The 18,220-nt window shown below is 49.6% G+C and overlaps 1 protein-coding gene across 1 annotated transcript; it reads right to left on the bottom strand.

The window, feature by feature from the left end:
* Positions 1-1,349: 1,349 nt before the first annotated feature.
* On the bottom strand, positions 1,350-17,286 carry LOC122194028 (zinc finger protein 2-like). Its single transcript, XM_042894939.1, has 4 exons — positions 17,232-17,286; positions 12,292-12,474; positions 5,548-5,658; positions 1,350-5,441 (listed from the first exon to the last, which is right to left on the bottom strand). The coding sequence occupies exons 1-4, from the start codon at positions 17,284-17,286 to the stop codon at positions 3,919-3,921; spliced, it is 1,872 nt and encodes a 623-aa protein (XP_042750873.1). The 3' UTR covers positions 1,350-3,918.
* Positions 17,287-18,220: the final 934 nt, after the last annotated feature.

Here is an 18,220-nt window from a genome sequence, read left to right as displayed (position 1 = left end):
CATCCACCAGGACACCCAGGTCCCTCTCTACAGCAGCTCCTCTCCAGCAGCTCATCCCCCAACCTGTACTGGTGCATGCAATTATTCCTTCCCAGATGCAAGACTCTACACTTGCTTCTGTTAAACCTCATCCGGTTTCTTACTGCCCAGCTCTCAGCCTGTCCAGGTCTCGCTGAATGGCAGCACGGCCTTCAGGCGTGTCAGCCAATCCTCCCAACTTTGTATCATCAGCAAACTTGCTGAGGGTGGCCACTATCCCCTCATCAAGGTCATTCATAAAGATGTTGAACAAGACCGGACCCAGCACAGACCCCTGAGGAACCCCGCTGGTTACAGGCCTCCAACCAGACTCTGCACTGCCAACGATGACCCTCTGTGCTCTGCCACTCAGCCAGTTCTCAACCCACCTCACTGTCCACTCATCTATCCCACACTTCCTCAGCTTTGTTATAAGGATGTCGTGGGGGACAGTATCAAATGCCTTGCTGAAATCAAGGTAGACTACATTCACTGCTCTCCCCCCATCCACCCAGCCAGTGACAACATCATAGAAGGCCACCAGGTTGGTCAAGCACGACCTCCCCCTTGTGAACCCGTGCTGACTACTCCTGATAACCTCCTTTTCTTCCAGTTTCTTCCACAAGCTGTTCCATCACCTTTCCAGGGACAGATGTGAGGCTGACTGGCCTGTAATCACCTGGATCTTCCTTCTTGCCCTTTTTGGAGACCGGAGTGACATTGGCTATCCTCCAGTCTTCAGGCACCTCCCCCGTCCTCCAAGACCTCTCAAAGATGACCGAAAGCGGTTCAGCAATCACCTCCACCAGCTCCCTCAGCACCCGTGGATGCATCCCATCGGGTCCCATGGACTTATGAACACTGGTGTTGCCTAGGCGCTCTTGGACTGACTCTTCCCTGACTAAAGGGAGGTCTTCCATTCCCCAGACCCTCTCACTAACATCCAGGGTCTGGGATTCCCAAAGGAGAGCTTTATCACTGAAGACAGAAGCAAAGAAGACACTCAGTAGCTCTGCCATCCCAGCATCCCCCCTTACCAGCACACCCCCCTCACTTAGTAGGGGAGCCACATTCTCCCCAGTCTTCCTTTTACTGTTAACATACTTAACAAAGCCTTTTTTATTATCCTTTATCACCTCTGCCTGATTGAATTCCAGGAGGGCTTTAGCCTTCCTCATCGCATCCCTGCAGGCCCTGGACAACATTTCTATATTCCTCCCATGTGGTCAGACCTTTTTCCCACATTTCATAGGCCTTCTTCTTTCCTTTGAGTTTGCACAATAGCTCCTTGCTCATCCACACAGCTCTCCTGCCACTCTTTCCCAATTTCTTCCTCACAGGGACGCACCGATCCTGAGCTTGGAAGAAGAGCTGTTTAAATGCTGACCAGCTCTCACAGGCCCCCTTACCTTCCAACACCCTCGCCCACGGGATATCTCCAAGTAGGTCCCAGAAGAGATCAAAGTTGGCTCTCCTGAAGTCCAGTGTAGCAATCCTACTTTTTGCTTTACTTCTTCCACTCAATATCTCAAACTCCACCACCTTCTGGTCATTACAACCCAAGCTGCCCCAAACCTTTACTTCCTTGACAAGGCCTTCCTTATTAGTGAGAATAACGTCCAGCAACAGCCCTCCCCTTGTCAGTTCCTCCACCACCTGCATCAGAAAGTTGTCTTCAACACATTGCAGGAACTGTCTGGACCGCGCGTGCCTGGCCACGTTGTTATCTAGCAAATATCTGGATAACTGAAGTCTTCCCCCATAAGCACCAGCACCTGGGATCGTGACACTGCTTACAGTTCCTTACAAAAGGCCTCATCAATCTCCTCCTCCTGATCAGGAGGCCTGTAGTACACATCCATAGCAGTGTCAGCCATACCAGCCCGCCCCTTGATTCTCACCCACAAGCTCTCCACTGCTACACTGCTTTCCCCCAGCTGGAGTTCAGTACATTCTAGCTGCTCTCTCACATAAAGAGCAACTCCACCACCCCACCTCACCAACCGATCTTTCCTAAAAAGCACACAGCCCTCCATGACAACATTCCAGCCATGCGAGCTGTCCCACCACATCTCCGTGATGGCAATGAGATTGTGGCCATGCGACCACACGCAGAACTCCAGCTCTTCCTGTTTATTCCCATACTGCACACATTGTGTGCATACACTCTAGGGAAGCAGCATCCCCCTGCTGCTCTCCATCCCTTCGAACTCCACCCTCATCACCCATCAAGCTCTGTTTTGAGCCTCGAACTACCCGCTCAACCCCAGCGGCCCTCATTTTGTTCCATTCCCCCTTGTTACCTAGTTCAAACACCTTTCAGTGAGGCCCACCAGTTCCTGGGCCAGGATACTTTCACCCCATGCAGACAGGTGAGTTCCATCTGCAGCCGTCATGGCAGGAGCCAAGTAAATTGCCCCATGGTCAAAAAAAACCCCAAAATCTTGTGCCTGCACCAACCTCTAAGCCATTTATTTATGAGGAGGGTTTTTTTGATCCTCTCAGTGTCCTTCCCCACCACTGCAGGGATAGAAGAGAAAACCATCTGCACACCCACTCCATCAAGTATCCTCCCCAGTCCCGTGAGAGCCCTCAGGCTTCTCTCAGCAGCATCATCACTGCCAACCTGAACTACCAATAAGGCATAGTAACCAGATGGGCGAATAAGCCCAGGAAGCTTTCTAGAGATATCCCTGACCCATGCCCTAGGGAGGAGGCAGTACACTTCCCTATAGGTGAGGTCAAGCAGACATACTGGGTCCTCAGTTCCTTATAGAAGGGAGTTACTTATGGTATCACCCTCCTTTCTTTACTGGAGGAGGCAGTCTTCAAGCATGGAGCTGACTGCCTCTCCTTAGAAAAGCTTGGAGCCTGTCTCTCCACCTCATTCTCAGCCACCTCACCCTTCAGTTTCAGGGCTTCAAACCTATTAGAGGCACCTGAGGAACTGAGGCAGGTTGGGATGAGTGCTGCCTGACTCGCTGAGGTGGGACCTGCTGCCATTCCTCCTCCCTTCTCAAGTTTGCTCTCTCGGTTTGACCATGGCAAGGGAGAGGGTCCACTATAGTTTGGGGGTTGCAATCTCTGCTCCTTTCTCACAGAGAGTCACACCACCCGTCTATCTCCCTCTCACACTCTCTAATGGTTCTTAACCTCTCCACCTCCTCCCTAAGCTCCACCACCAGGCAGAGCAGCTCCTCCACCTGCTCACACCTCACACATGTGGCATCCTTCCCATCCTGCCCCGGGAGCAGCATGCTCAGGCAAACACAGGCAGCACTGAATGTGGATATATAAATAGGGGATGTGTTCCAAACTGGTATCCACTGGTGTTTGATGAGCCCCCAGCTCTGGATGTACTTCTTCCAGCAGTCAAGGTGCTCACAGGGGCTCTCTCCTGTGTTGGTTTACTGGGGTCTACTAAAAGTTAAGCTCCAGCTGAAGCTCTTCCTGCGTTCCCTGCAGAGTGAATTCTTGGTCCAGCTGAGGTTTAATCTGGATCCTCATCTGTTGACCCACAGCAGATGAGTTTCTCTGGGGTGAGAAGAAATGACTTCTTCAGACAATTCCCTGCACACAGACCTGGCAGAAATGTGCTTCTGATCCACCTGCCGTAATCGCTGGATTCTCCTTTGCATGTCCACTTGCCCATATTGCTCTCTTTCTGCTGGAGACAGGGCAATTCCCCCGGAAGGAATGAGGAACATGATTGGCTTTGGCTCCAGAGCTCTTCCTCTGCTCAAGCGATTTGTGAAGGTTTCATCATCATGCAAATCCACAAGCAAGGAACCAGGTTGGGGTTCCAGCTGAAGACCTTCTCACATTCGTGGCACTAGCAGGCTCTATCTCTTGTGTGGACATGCTTGTAGGTAAGGAGGCTGGAACTGCTTCTGAAGCTTGTCACAAACTCAGGGCACTTCTGTCATCTGTCTCCTCTGTGGATGCGCCTGTGGGAGTTGAGTTTACGACTGCTTCTAAAGCCTTCCCCACACTCAGAGTACTTGCAAGGTCTCTCTCCTGTGTGGATGTGCAGCTGACCTCTGAGGTTGGAACTGCTTTTGAAGTTCTTCCCACACTCAGGGCACTTGTAGGGTCTTTCTCCCCTGTGTGGATGCGCTGGTGGCGGATGAGGTGGGAACTGCTTTTGAAGTTCTTTGAGCAGTCAGGACACTTAAAGGCTCTCTCTCCTGTGTGGATGAGCTGGTGGTAGATAAGGTGGGAACTGCTTTTAAAGCTCTTTGGACACTGTGGACACTTAAAAGGTCTCTCTCCTGTGTGGATGCGATGATGGATTGTCAGGTTGGAACTCCTTCTGAAGCTCTTCCCACACTCGGGGCACTTATAGGGTCTCTCTCCTGTGTGGATGCTCTGGTGGTAGATGAGGTCAGAACTGCTTTTGAAGCTCTCCTCACACTCTGGGCATTTAAAGGGTCTCTCTCCTGTGTGGATGTGCTGGTGGCGGATGAGGTTGGAACTGCTTTTGAAGCTCTTTCCACACACGGAGCACTTGAACGGTCTTTCTCCTGTGTGGATGCGCTGGTGGCTCTTCAAATGAGAACTGCTTTTGTAGCCTTTCCCACAGCTGAGGCACTTGTAGGGTCTGTCTCCTGTGTGGATGCGCTGGTGGATCATGAGGTGGGAGCACTGCCGGAAGCTCTTCTCACACACAGGGCACTTGTAAGGTTTGTCACCTGTGTGGATGCGCTGGTGGATTGCAAGGTCAGAACTGCTTCTGAAGATCTTTGGACACTCAGGACACTTAAAAGCTCTCTCCCCTGTGTGGATGCGCTGGTGGTAGATGAGGTCAGAACGGCTTTTGAAGCTCTTGCCACACTCGGGACACTTAAAGGGTCTCTCTCCTGTGTGGATGTGTTGGTGGGAAAGGAGTTTAGAACTGCTTTTGAAGCTCTTCCCACACTGTTGACACTTGTAGGGTCTGTCTTCCGAGTGCATGCGCTGGTGGGAATGAAGATCTGAACTGAAGTTCTTCTCACCCTTGGGGCAATTATCAAGTTTCTCTGATGTGTGGACGCACTGGTGGATATGCAAGTTGCAACTTTTTATGTAGCTCCTGTCACATTCATGGCATTTAAAGTGTCTGCCTCCTGCATGGATGTGCTGCTGGTTAACACAGTCAGAATAAGTCTGAAAGCTTTTCTCACTCCCATCACATGGATTTTGACTTTTCTTATGGCACACTTCCTTGCTCACTGAGTCTTTACATTGCTTCTGACCTGTGCTGCAGTCTAGGTGTTTCCTTGCTCTCTTTCCTGGACAGTTTCCCAGTGGCTTCTTGATGTGCTCTCCTTGCTCCAAACCCCCTTGGACATCCTTCCTGGCTTTTCCAACAGGGACGCTAGCACACTGCCTCTGGGCCATGCCACTGTTCTGCAGATCTTCCTTCATAGTTGTGATACCATCACCTGCTGGATGACAGAGGAAATTCAGAAATACCACATGGTGCCAAAATATTTCCCAGTCAGAGATGGCTTTTGCCAGCCCCAGCCTCCTCCTTCCAACCCCCCTCACCTGCGCTGAGCTCTCCTGCCATGTCCTTCAAGGTGTGCGCATCTGGGATCCAGGGTTCATCCCTTCCTTCCAGCAGGGGGATCTCCACAGGCTTGGGAACTGGAAGTGACACTTAAATGACAGAAACATGGCAGATGAGAGAACGTTCATGACTCTGGCAGAGCTGCTCATCCAACAATGTTATTATATGTCCCTCTCAACTCTGAAACCACAATCTGGGCCTGAATGACACCTAGTCAACACATACAGGCTTCCTTTGGAGCCCAGCATGCCTTTCACGTCTCTGAAAATTATGCAGGGACATTTTCATTAAAATTCCCTTTAGGATATTCTGTTTATTTTTTTTCCAAAATGCTCAATGCCCAAGGGTTCAAAAAGGTTTATGGAAATTGACACTGAAAGGCACAAAATGCTACAAACAGTAACCTGGGAGCTGTCTGGTTGCTGGAGTTGGTGGCAACACGCAATCACAGAATCATAGAATTGCTCAGGTTGGAAAAGACCTCAAAGATCAAGTCCAACCATAACCTAACCATACCACTGAAACTCTAACAAACCTCTGCTAAATCATGTCCCTGAGCACCACGTCCAGATGGTCTGTAAACACATCCAGGGATGGTGACTCAACCACCTCCCTGGGCAGCCCATTCCAGTGCTTAAAAACCCTTTCTGTAAAGAAGTTTTTCCTGATATCTGACCTAAACTTGCCCTGGCGCAACTTAAAGCCATTTCCTCCCATCCTGTCACCAGTAAGAAGAGATGAGCCCTGCTCTGCTGCAATGACCTTTCAGATATTGAAAGAGAGCAGTAAGGTCTCCCCTCAGCCTCCTTTTCCCCTGACTAAACATCCCCAGTTCCTTCAGCCTCTCCTCATAGGCCATATTCTCCAAGCCCTTCACAGCCTTGTTGCCCTTCTTTGGACCTCCTCCAGCACCTCCATGTCCTTTCTGTACTAAGGTGCCCAAAACTGAACGCAGCACTCAAGGTGAGGCCTCACCAGTCCTGAGTACAGGACAGGATCACTTCCCTGGCCCTGCTCACCACACCATTCCTGATACAAGCCAGGATGCCATTGGCCTTCTTGACCACCTAGGCACACTGCTGGCTCATATTCAGCCCACTGTCCATCAGCACACCAAGGTCCCTTTCCATCAGGCAGCTTTTCAGCCACTCCTCCCCAAGCCCGTAGGGTTACCTGGGCTTGTTGTGACCAAAATGCAGGACCTGACACTTGGCCCTGTTGAAACTCATGCAGTTTACCCTGGCCCATTGATTAGGGTCTATCCAGGTCCCTCTGTAATGCCTTTCTCCCTCAGGCAGATCAACAACCCCTCCCAACCTGATGTCATCTGCAAACTTACTGAGGATGCACTCAATCTACTCATCAAGATCGTTAATAAAGATGTTAAATAGAAGCAACCCCAGTACCGAGCCCTGGAGGACACTGCTCATGACAGGTTGCCAACTGGATTTAACTCCACTGACCACAAGTCTTTGGGCCTGGCCACCCAGCCAGCATTTCACCCAGCAGAGCATACGCCCATCAAACCATGGGCAGCCAGCTTCTCCACGAGGATGTTGTGGGGGACAGCGTCAAAGGCTTTACTGAAGTCCAGGTAGACCACATTGACAGCCTTACTTTCATCCAATCAATACAGCAAAACAAAGGGCTGTTTGCAGGGAGCCAATCACCCCCGCCTGGCTCAGGCCTGTTTGCCAGCAGTGACTCGACCTCAGGAAAATTTGTTGATTCAGAACCTCGGTGAGTGGCAAAGAGTTTTCTCTAGCCTTTGTGAGCCTTGCTAGGAGTGTATCTTAGAGTGATTGTGCACACAGGATCCCTTAGATACAAACCATTGACCTACTCTGGGACTAGGAGTGGATCCAGCCTCACTGCAGCTCCTTACCCCCATGGTTCAAGGAGTTTACTACGGTACCTGTGTGTTCAACACTAACCACTACACCACAAAAAAGTGTGCCCAGCCATCTCCAATCTTGTTAAGTCACCGTTAAATCACTATAGCATATCTATATTATATGAACACGTAGATCCCCATTTCACCCTTAAGAGTATATAGTGTAGTTCTATCCATCCCTGATAAACTGGATATCCGCAAAGAAATCTTCCAAAGTGGAGTAATGAAGCATGGGGAAACCATTACTTTTACCCATTCCCAAAGTCCTGACGTATTATCAGCCTCCAGGCACTATCTTTAGTCTAACTGTAGCATTCCAGAAATGAGAAATCAGTGATGGAAATCCCACTAGGGCTTGGGAAGCTCAGCATGCAATTCAGGCAGCAAAGACTTAAGATTACTAATGTAAAAGAAACAAAGTATTGTGGCCCAAATTGCCAAAGCAAATTTCTGGCACCTGGATGAGAAATTCATGCCACCCACTTTCTCCACAATTATAAATACTCATGAGAAATATTTGGGGTTTTGATATTTTAAACACATGACCTGGTGCCAGCTTCAAACACTGATGCCAAAAAGGCAGTATACTTTGCACAGCCTCTGCCCTCCTTGAATCAAAAACTACTGCAGCACTCCAGTACCACATTTCTGCCGTGGCATGGGGTGGAACTGCTGAAGGTACAGCAGATCTGGAAAGAAAAACTTTCTGTCACCTGTAACTTTTTATGCCATACACACCAAGCACCGTAATCAAAGGAACTTCTACCAAACTGGTGGGGCAAGCAGCAGCAGCCACTTAATATCCAGCTCAGCTACGTTTAAAGAAACTGTACAGTGACATATGTATGGGGAAAGGGACTGTTATCTTCAGCCCGAGCAGTGAAGCGAGTTGACACAATATATAAAGGACAGCCTGTGCCAACAGCGTCTTTTAATTTACTGGAAGCAGGACTAAAGAGGACTGCCCTCCCAGAATCCACTGCAGAAAATCCGCTAGGAAATGGTATGCTCACCCAACAGGACGTGCAGGAAAGGATGTTGATAATGGCAGAGCAATCTGAATGCACCCCCTTCCGCCCCTCCTCACACTCAGGCACACGGAGTACAACAACAACAACAACAACAACAACATGGTCTTTTGGGTTTCACCCACTGAAAAGAGAGAATGACAGTACAGTTGAACCAGCCTGTGATGATCAAATCACCATCTACTGAGGCTGTGCTTATGATTTTAACTACACCTTGCAGCCTACTTATTGATCCATAGTGGTGCTAAGCATAAAAATGATGGTATAATGGATTTATCTTCTTTTTAACGGGTGCCACCTGAGAAGCAGGAGAAGGGTGACCTGATTTGCAAATCCCCTTGATTAGAGTTAGGTGAATCGACACTCTTACTCCAAACACAATCATCAAATTTAATGAGATTCTCTGTACAACAATAATCTTAGAAGTATCGTCAGTCTTACAATTATGTTTATCTAAACTGTGCAGCTAAAGTATGCAACTTTATAGGAAATCCAAATAAAGACTGTGATACTTAACTTTACAAGGGAAAAATAAAGATAAAGAGAGAGGGGGACACGATAGGACAAAGACAAAATAAAAAAAGCATTGTGGGAATACAAGAAAAACTGAACAGAGCAGCAGCTGTGGAGCAAGATAAGCAGCATGAGAACCAAAGACACCTCTAGCAAAAGAATGTCTCACGGCTCTGACTGGAGAAGTGCCTGCATGAACGGTTGAAGAGTGTTTTGCAGAATGTTCTGCTGACATGTATAAATACAATAGTGCTTAAGAATAAAGCAGACTAGCAGCTTTTAACCACACTGGTGTGCTGCTGTGTCTCCAGCACGTCCTGAGAGTCCAGAGAGTTCCCCCCAGAGCACCTGTCTGGGTGCCAGTGTTGGTGCAGCCAACCGGGCTGTAAGAGAACTTGACCAGAAGCTACAAATGGAAGCCTCAAAGTCCATCCCCTAGTTTCTCTCACACATCTTTTTATGCCTGCTAGATTTACAAAGTCTGCAGTCAACAACTCTCCTTGAACAGGGGAGTTTTGGCCAGAGCAAGGCTGTACTATGCACAGTGAGCTCCCTTCTCCTTGGTCTACCACACACGGAATAACCTGTTCTGAATCCCCTACCAAAGTGATTCTACACTCTTTCACAGCCTCTAAATTACCCAAAAAGGGTGATGGTCATAATCCAGTTAAAAAAAGATTTGCTTGCCCATCCCAAGGATCAGGGCTTGCCAAATGCTCCAAAAGGAGGGATTTCCAGGTAGAGATCCCTCCCTTGTGGCTGCTAGCCCCTCAGTGTGGTGAACTGCTTCCTCCTGTGCTCCCAGAGCTGGCTGTGTTCCTTCCCAGGTGCTCAGTCGCTGCTTCAGGCCAACACAGAAAAGAGGTGCAGGGTAACACACAAGAGGAAGACAGCAAATAGCTGAGAGGAAGATTTGAGGGTTGCTCTCTTTTTATTTTTCTAGTTCTGAATAGTTTTAGAGACACTGAAGAGAGTAGGCCTGGTGGATGGGAATGAAGAAATTGTACTTCTCCAGAGCACAGAAATCAGAGAGATGATAATAATAAGAGAGAAGAGAGTGAGAGACAGAGGAACAAGGAGAGGAAGACAGAAGATGGATAGTATCCACTCTTGGATCCAGCACTGGAATTTTCAGTCTTGGTCCACTGATGGAGGGTTGTGTATACTTCTATTATGATTGAATAAATTGTGGATAACACTTTTTCCTCCATTTAATTCTATTCCACAGCTCAGCTTCCATCTAGTACCTACGAACTCTCTGTCCTGCTCCAAATCCAAACCAACTTTTAAAATTGACTGTATCCTGGTACAAAGAGGGGTTGAATGAAATGTACCAACTGCAAATGGCATTGACTTTGATTATCAATATAGGAGGACTGAAAGTAGGAAAGGGCTGACCCTTCAAATGGAAATGGGCAGTTAACCATTCCTGTAGGTAAACTCTTATCAGTAGAATCAGAGGCAATGCGATCCTACATTTCTTACCCACAAAACAAATGTATATACAGAGAAGGCATGCTAGCCCTGTGAGTGAACTACTCAGCACTCATCTCTATGAGGACTTGCAATAAATACCTCACGCCTGTGTGCACACCACCCTAGAGCACCTGGATTTTGGGACAGCAGCAGTAACATTATCAGGGACTGGGACATCAGCATGAACACAGCATTTCTATCCGTTATCCTGCAGAGTGCAGAATCATCTTGGTGGGGAATTCCAAACAAGGTACCCTTGGAAAGCTGAAGTTCCCCATGAGAACAAAGGCTAGTGATCGCACAACTCCTGCCAGCTGCTCATAGAATGCCTCATCTGTCTCTTCGTCCTGGTCTGGCATTCTGTAATGGACCCCCACCTGGATGCCCACCTTGGTCTTCACCCTGATCCTGACCCGCAGGGACTCAACCTTACCACCCCCAGCCCCGAGCTCTGTGATATCAAACTGTTCTCTACCAAAGAGCCACACCACCATGCCTCCTTTCTTGCCTACACCTTTTGAAGAGTTTATACAGCCACTCGTTGCACTCCAGTTGTAAGAGTGATGTCGCCATCTTTCAGTAGTGACAACTAAGTCAAGGCCTGCACGCCACAAGATGGCTTCCAGCTCCTCGTGCTTGTTGGCCACACTGTGTGCACTGGTGCAGATGCATTTCAGTTGAGCCACTGGCCTCACCTCCAGCCCTAACATCGTTCCCCAGACTCCTCGCTAGCATGCCTCATTCCATCCCCTTCCCCCTTCATACTTAGTTTAAAGCCCTCTCAACAAGCCCTGCCAGCTCCTGGGCTGTGATCCTTTTCTCCCTTTGAGACAGATGGGACCCATCTGCAGCCATCAGACCAGGTGCAGAGTAAACCAGTAAATTGCCTCATTGTCAAAAAAAAAACAAAAAAACCCACCAAAGTTGCAGCAGTGGTACCAGCCTCTCAGCCACATATTTATCACAAGTATTTTTCCAGTCCTCTCAGTATCCCTCACTGCCATTGAAGACACAGAGAACACCATCTGTACTCCCACTCCGTCCACTAACCATCTGAACTCACAGCAGTCCCTTATGACAGCCCTAAGGCTTCTGTCAGCAAGTACATCACTGCCAACCTGAGCTGTCAGTAAAGGATAATGACAGGAAGGGTGAACCAGGCCAGAAAGTTTTCTGGTAATGTCTGTGACCTGGGCCTGGGGGAGGCAGCACACTTCCCCACTAGGACTGCATAGGGTTAATGCTTCCCCCCCACCCACCGTTTTTCTTTTTTTTTCTTTTTTTTTTCTTTTTTTTTTTTTTTAAGTTATTACTATTTTTTAAACAAATAATTACTCTGCTGTTGGAGACTTGTTGGCAGGTTTTTATTTTGTTTTGGTTTTGTACCCATTCCACAATGGTTAACGCTGATTGCCAATTCTCTTCTGTCCAGCTCTGCCCCTCTGTGGTCAGGCAGGCCTTCCTGCCTTTTAATAGCTCTGACAGAAGGGAGCAGTCAAAGCCAGTCTGAACCCACGAAGCCATGACCATCTGCTAGAGAATTCAGAGTCAGCTGATTAAGTGTCCTTCCTTGCCTGAGGAAACCCACACTCAGTGCTGCTGTACTCGCAGAAAGTGCTCTCGCTGCCAATTTAAACGCCTCACCCCACCAGGCGGGCTACGAGGAAGGTCAACCTTCTTACGCTCTGAACGAGTACCCGCCTGCTCAACCGGGCCTTCCGTGCAGGCTGGGCCCGCTGTCCCGCACACTCCGCGTAACCTCACTGAAGACGGTCAGCGATGGAACACGCGGCGCCAGGTGCTGAACTCACCCCGCCAGCTCCGCTGGAGGAGCTCAGCCCCGCGCACGGCCCGGCTCCCGACCTGAACCGCGGCCTCGCACGCTCTATCGGGAAGAGACGGCCGCCGTTCTCCCGGACTCGGTACCGACGCCTGGAGCAACCAGTTCAGTCCAGCCCCACGCCGCCGGAAGTCGCACAGGCGTGGGGCAGATACTTCCGGTCAGGGCTGCCCCGTCCGCCAGAAGCCGCGCAGCCGTGAGGGAGAGCACTTCCGGTCGGGCTGCCCGGCTGCGGTGCGGCTGCGCGGGCGCTCCCACGGGTGGCGGTGGGGGAGCAGTTGCCGTTCGCTGCTGTGAAAAAAATTGCTGCTCCAGGCGGCTCGCTCAGTCATCTTCATCCCATAAAGAGGCAGCGGGGAGTCTTCAGCTTTCTTTATCACAGAATTGAGGGGTTGTAAGGGACCTGCAGAGATCATCCAGTCCAACCCCCCTGCAATGCAGGCCCCCTGCAGCAGGCTGCGCAGGTGGGCGAGTGGGTGGGTCTGAAATCTTACCAGAGAAGGAGAATCCACAGCCTCCCTGGGCAGCCTGTTCCAGCGCTCCGTCACCTCGCTGTAAAGAAGTTCCTGCGTGTGTTGGTGCAGAACCTCCTCTACTCCCGTTTGTGGCTGTTCCCCCTGTCCTGTCTCCACCAACCACAAGTTTGGCCATGTCCCTTTGCCTCCCACACTTAAGATATTGTAAATGTGAATCAGATCACCTCTGAGTCTTCTTTTCTCAAGGCTGAACAGACCCAGGTCACCCAGCCTTTCCTCGTAGGGGAGATGCTCCAGGCCCTTTATCATCTTTGTGGCCTTCTGCTGGACTCTAGGAGATCCCTGTCTGTTTTGTACTGGGGAGCCCAGAACTGGATGCAGTGCTCCAGGTAAGGGCAGAGCAGAGGGGGCAGATCACATCCCTTGTCCTGCTGGCCACACTCCTTTTAATGCACCCCAGAATCCCACTGGCCTTCTTGGCCACCAGGGCACACTCCTGGCTCATGGCCAACCTGTTGACCACCAGAACACCAGGACCTTCTCTGCAGAGCTCTTATCCAGCACATCATTCCCCAACCTGTACTGATACAGCTATTCCTTCCCAGGTACAACACTCTACAGTTACTTTTGTTAAACCTCATCTGGTTTCTTGCTGCTCAGCTCTCCAGTCTGTCCAGGTCTTGCTGAATGGTAGCACAGCCTTCTGGTGTGTTTATATGAATAAAGGAACAGTCCTCTGGGGCACAGTGCTGTGGGGGCTCTCTGCCACTCTGTTATCCCTGTTCCTCAGCACTACGCAGACCTTCCCCCATTTCCTTTTGGCTGAGGTTCTCAGAGTTCAGTTCACACTCATCTCAATGCGCCCATCAGCCACCCCCTGGTAGGTGCCCCGCTTTCTTTCCTTTGCTCATACATCCTTGATAATATGGGTTCAGTGTTTGCTGTTTTGCCCAACTGGATCTACCTTTGTATCCCATAAAGTCCCTCCCTCTTTGTTCTGCCCAGCAAACGATTTCCAAGCAGGTACTCAGCTAGCATCTCCTGCCATATATCTGCAACATAAGTCTGTTTAACTAGTTTTTCTTCTCAGATCTTATTTTGCAAGGACATTTTATCCTTTCTTCTTTTATCTCAGTCATAACACTGCTTTGTGGCAGTAAATACATTTGGGAACAAATATTTTCGGGGTGAAGCACAGGAAGTGTAACATTTCACCCAAAAGCTCCGATGAGCACCTTGAGAACTCCCTAAGAATTGATACCACTTTTGCTGAGCCGGACTGATGGATCAGTTTCACAAAACCAAGTCTACAGAACAGTTACCCATTCCACACGTCCCGTGCATCTATCCTGACCATTCCACCAGGTACGAGTCAGGATTGTATGCTGTCCTGCTTCACGCGGCAGTAAAAGTGAAAGGAATCAAACCCTTGTGAAAGCAGCTTCTGAGCAAAGCAGCGCAAGTAATCCAGTGGAAATCAGTAAGTCAGAGACAGAGTGGAACCCACTCAGCAGTCAAAACTTTTTTTAAACAACCAAAGCAGAGAGGCTGGCTTATGTCGTCGATTATAACGTGGAGTTGTGGTTGTAGGGGCACTTAATTAGCCTCGAGCGGGACTGACATGAGAACATCTGTAGGAGTCTGGCCAAGAATGTATTAAACATTCATTATCAGAAATCAGATACATTATCAGGTTATCAGGAGTAGTCAGCACGGGTTCACCAGGGGGAGGTCGTGCTTCACCAACCTGGTAGCCTTCTATGATGTTGTCTCTGGCTGGGTGGATGAATCAGCAAGTTTGCTGATTATACGAAGTTGGGAGGATTGGCTGACAGCCTGAAGGCCGTGCTGCCATTCAGCAAGACCTGGACAGGCTGGAGAGCTGGGCAGTAAGAAACCGGATGAGGTTCAACAAAAGCAAGTGTAGAGTCTTGCATCTGGGGAGGAATAATTGCATGCACCAGTACAGGTTGGGGGATGAGCTGCTGGAGGGGAGCTCTGTGGAGAGGGACCTGGGTGTCCTGGTGGACAACAGGTCGGCCATGAGCCAGCAGTGTGCCCTTGTGGCCAAGAGGGCCAATGGCATCCTGGGGCACATTAAAAAGAGCATGGCCAGCAGGTCGAGGGAGGTGATCCTCCCCCTCTGCTCTGCCCTGCTGAGGCCTCATCTGGAGCACTGCGTCCAGTTCTGGGCTCCCCAGTACAGAACAGACAGGGATCTCTTGGAAAGAGTCCAGCGGAGGGCCACGAAGATGGTGAAGGGCCTGGAGCATCTCTGCTATGAGGAAAGGCTGAGTGAACTGGGTCTGTTCAGCCTTGAGAAAAGAAGACTGAGAGGGGACCTGATCCAGGTCTATCAGTATCTAAGGTGTGGGGGCAGAATGGTGAGGCCAAACTGTTTTCAGTGGTGAGTGGAGACAGGACAAGGGGAAACGGCCGGAAACTGCAGCATAGGAAGTTCTGCACCAATGTGCACAAGAACTTCTTTAGGTGAGGTGACGGAGCACTGGAACAGGCTGCCCAGGAAGGTGGTGGAGTCTCCTTCTCTGGAGATGTTTAAGACCTGCCTGGATGCCAACCTGTGCGACTTGCTGTAGGGAACTGCTTTGGCAGGGGGTTGGAGATGATCTCTGGAGGTCCCTTCCAACCCCTACAATTCTGTAATTCTGTGATTCTGTGAAACAGCACTAATTTTTCTGACCAGGAGCGCTGCTTTGTCTGACCACAAGTACATGCAGTTGTCACCACAAAAGGAAGCAAAGATGCTCTAGAGAAACTTTAATTAGCTTAATTAGCGTGAGAAAACACGCATTTGAGTGGAGATCTGACCACATAATGAGCGGCCACCTTGGGCTAATGGGCTGGCACCTGGATTCTGCGCACTATTCTCTATAACTGTTACACAACCAAAAGAAAGCAACCTATCAACGATGTGCTTCAGCACATCAGGCACAACCCGACCCCTGCTGAGGAACAGAGGGGTTAAGCACTGGGTTTAAACTGAGCTCTGGGCAAGGAGGTGCCCTGCTAGGGAAACAGACTGGGAGTCTGGGCTCTTCTAGGATGCTCCGGGTGGAGAAAGGCTGTGGAGGAACTCACTGATCCCCATCGAACAGCAGACCCAGGAGGGGAATCCTGTGGAGAAAGCCTGGCTGGAAGCCATCCAGGCAGCACTGTGGCAGCAGGAGATGCACCAGGGCCATCCTGCAGCCGGGTCAGGGTTGAGAACACTTTGCATCCTTTGCTCTACGCGACTCCAAGAAGCCGGGCTGCCTGCAACAGAGATGGAAGCAGATCCATGCCCAAGGTAAGTGTCCTCCATTGCTCATGCAGAGAAGCTTTAACCCATTCTCTGATGCTTTGTGAGACTGCCTCCATGCTCAAGAATGCTTTTCTGCCCCTGCCTGCAGCACCAGGAGGGGAGAGGGGAACAGCAAAAGGTAGTTCAGAGCCAGCACTGCTTTACCCCAGGTGGGATCCTGGTCCCAGCTCCATCTCCTGCCCAGCACAACAGGTTTGCTGGGCCAGAGGAGATGCAGCGAAGGGAGCAGCAGTTCCCAGGCGTGTTGTAGCCCAGGCTGGGCACCGAGGGACACAGGAAGGGGTCGGAGCTGAGAAACGAGGAAGTGAGCAGTGGAGGTCAGCGTGCTCTGCTGACTTTTTGGCTTTCTAGTACAGCACAGCTGGAGCTGCATTTCTCCTTCTCCCTCGAGGCCATGCGAGACACAGGATGACCTTGCTCATGACCATGCATGCTCATGCATGCAATCCTCTGCATGCATGGACTCCTGTATGCTTTGAAATACTTCCTACCTCCTTCCTGCTTTTGAGTTTGTAAAGCCTCCAAGTAGGGAATTCCCATTTCCCTTGCTGCTCCCTGCCAGGCCCCTATTTTCCTTAGAGGATCCAGCAGGCAAGATGGACCTCTAGCGGCCCTTGTAAGATTACCTTATGTTCAGCTAGTGCTTGGCTTGGTTGCTCACTTGTTTTGAGGCTTGTGCTACCCTCTGAACTATAGGACTGGGGTTTCTTTGTTGTTCAAACCCTTCCCAACGTTTCTGTTGAGGATTTCCTTTTATCTCCAGTTCTGTTCTGTGCACATGCACACTGCATTTCTCCTTGCATTTGAATCCCAGGGACAGAGAACTTCAGTGCAGTGGTTTAACTGCAGCAGGGAGCTCAGCACGTCGCCCAGAGCTGTGCTGTGTCACTGGCAGAGCTAAGTTCCTCTCTTTCTGTTTTTCATAATTGTACGCATTAGATCACTTAGCAATAAAGAAATCTGAATTGAATTTCTAAGAACAGATCTTTCCTAATGTGCAGCATCCTTACTGTGCCTATCCTAGATCCAAAGGTATACTAATCAGAAGAGGAAGTCCATGTAGAGTGTATGTCCCCTGATAAATGAGAAGGGAGAACTGGAAACAGCAGATACTGAGGAGGTTGTGGTACTCCACAAGTTCTTTGCCTTGGCCTCCACTGGCAGCCATGCTTCCCATCTCTCTTCAGTCCCTTAACTTCTAAGTGAGGGTGTTGAGGGCACAAAATCCTCCAACTGTAAGCAAAGAACAAATCTGAGCTGATGAGACTGAACGTGTACTAGGCTATAAGGTCTTCCCAGGAACTCACTGATGTAGCAGTCAAGACAGCCTCCATCATAACTGAAACGTTATGGCTGTCAGGTGAAGTCCTCAGTGGCTGGGAAAAGGGAAAAAAGAATCCCATTTTTAAGGAGGGTAAACAAAGACCCAGTAAACTACAGGCCTCTGAGATCACCTCTGTGCCTGGGAATACCATGGAAAATATCCTCCTGGGGGCTATCTTGAAGCGCATGCAAGACAAGGAGAAGATCCTAGGCATGGATTCACCAAGTGCAGATCGTGCCTGACCAATCTGGTGGCTTTCCACGATGAAATGAAAGCACTGGTAGTCAATGGAGAGCTGACTGAAGTCACCTACCTGGACTTGTGCAAGGCTTTGATATGGTCTCACTCCGCATCCTTATCTCTAATTTGGAGATACGTGGATTTGAAAAGTGGATAAGTAGCTGGTTGTATGATTGCAGCCTGAGGGCTGTGGTCAGCAGCTCTGTGTCCAGGTGAAGGCTGACGATAAGTGGTATCCCTCAGGGTTCCATCTTGGGACTGCTGTTTTTAATGTCTTTGTTGGTGACCAAATAAATTCTTCACTATGGGGGCTATCAGGCACAGGAACAGGTCCTCCAGAAAGGTTTTGGATTGCCCCATCTTTTGAGGCATTCAGGGCCAGGGTGGATGTGGCTCTGGGCAACCTGATTTACTGCATGACAGCCCTTCCCATGGGGGAATGATCTTTAATATCCCTCCAACCTAAACCAGTCTATGATTCTCTGAATCTAACTCGGTTCAGTTGGTCAATTTAGGACCCAAATAAATATCTGTACAA

The sequence above is a fragment of the Lagopus leucura genome, unplaced genomic scaffold (assembly GCF_019238085.1).
Source record: "Lagopus leucura isolate 7727_CA_CO unplaced genomic scaffold, USGS_WTPT01 222-0_obj-0_obj, whole genome shotgun sequence".
In the NCBI taxonomy this organism is placed as follows: Eukaryota; Metazoa; Chordata; class Aves; order Galliformes; family Phasianidae; genus Lagopus; species Lagopus leucura.
The sequence above is the reverse complement of the archived record's forward strand: the minus strand, read 5'-3'. Positions and strand labels throughout refer to the sequence as shown.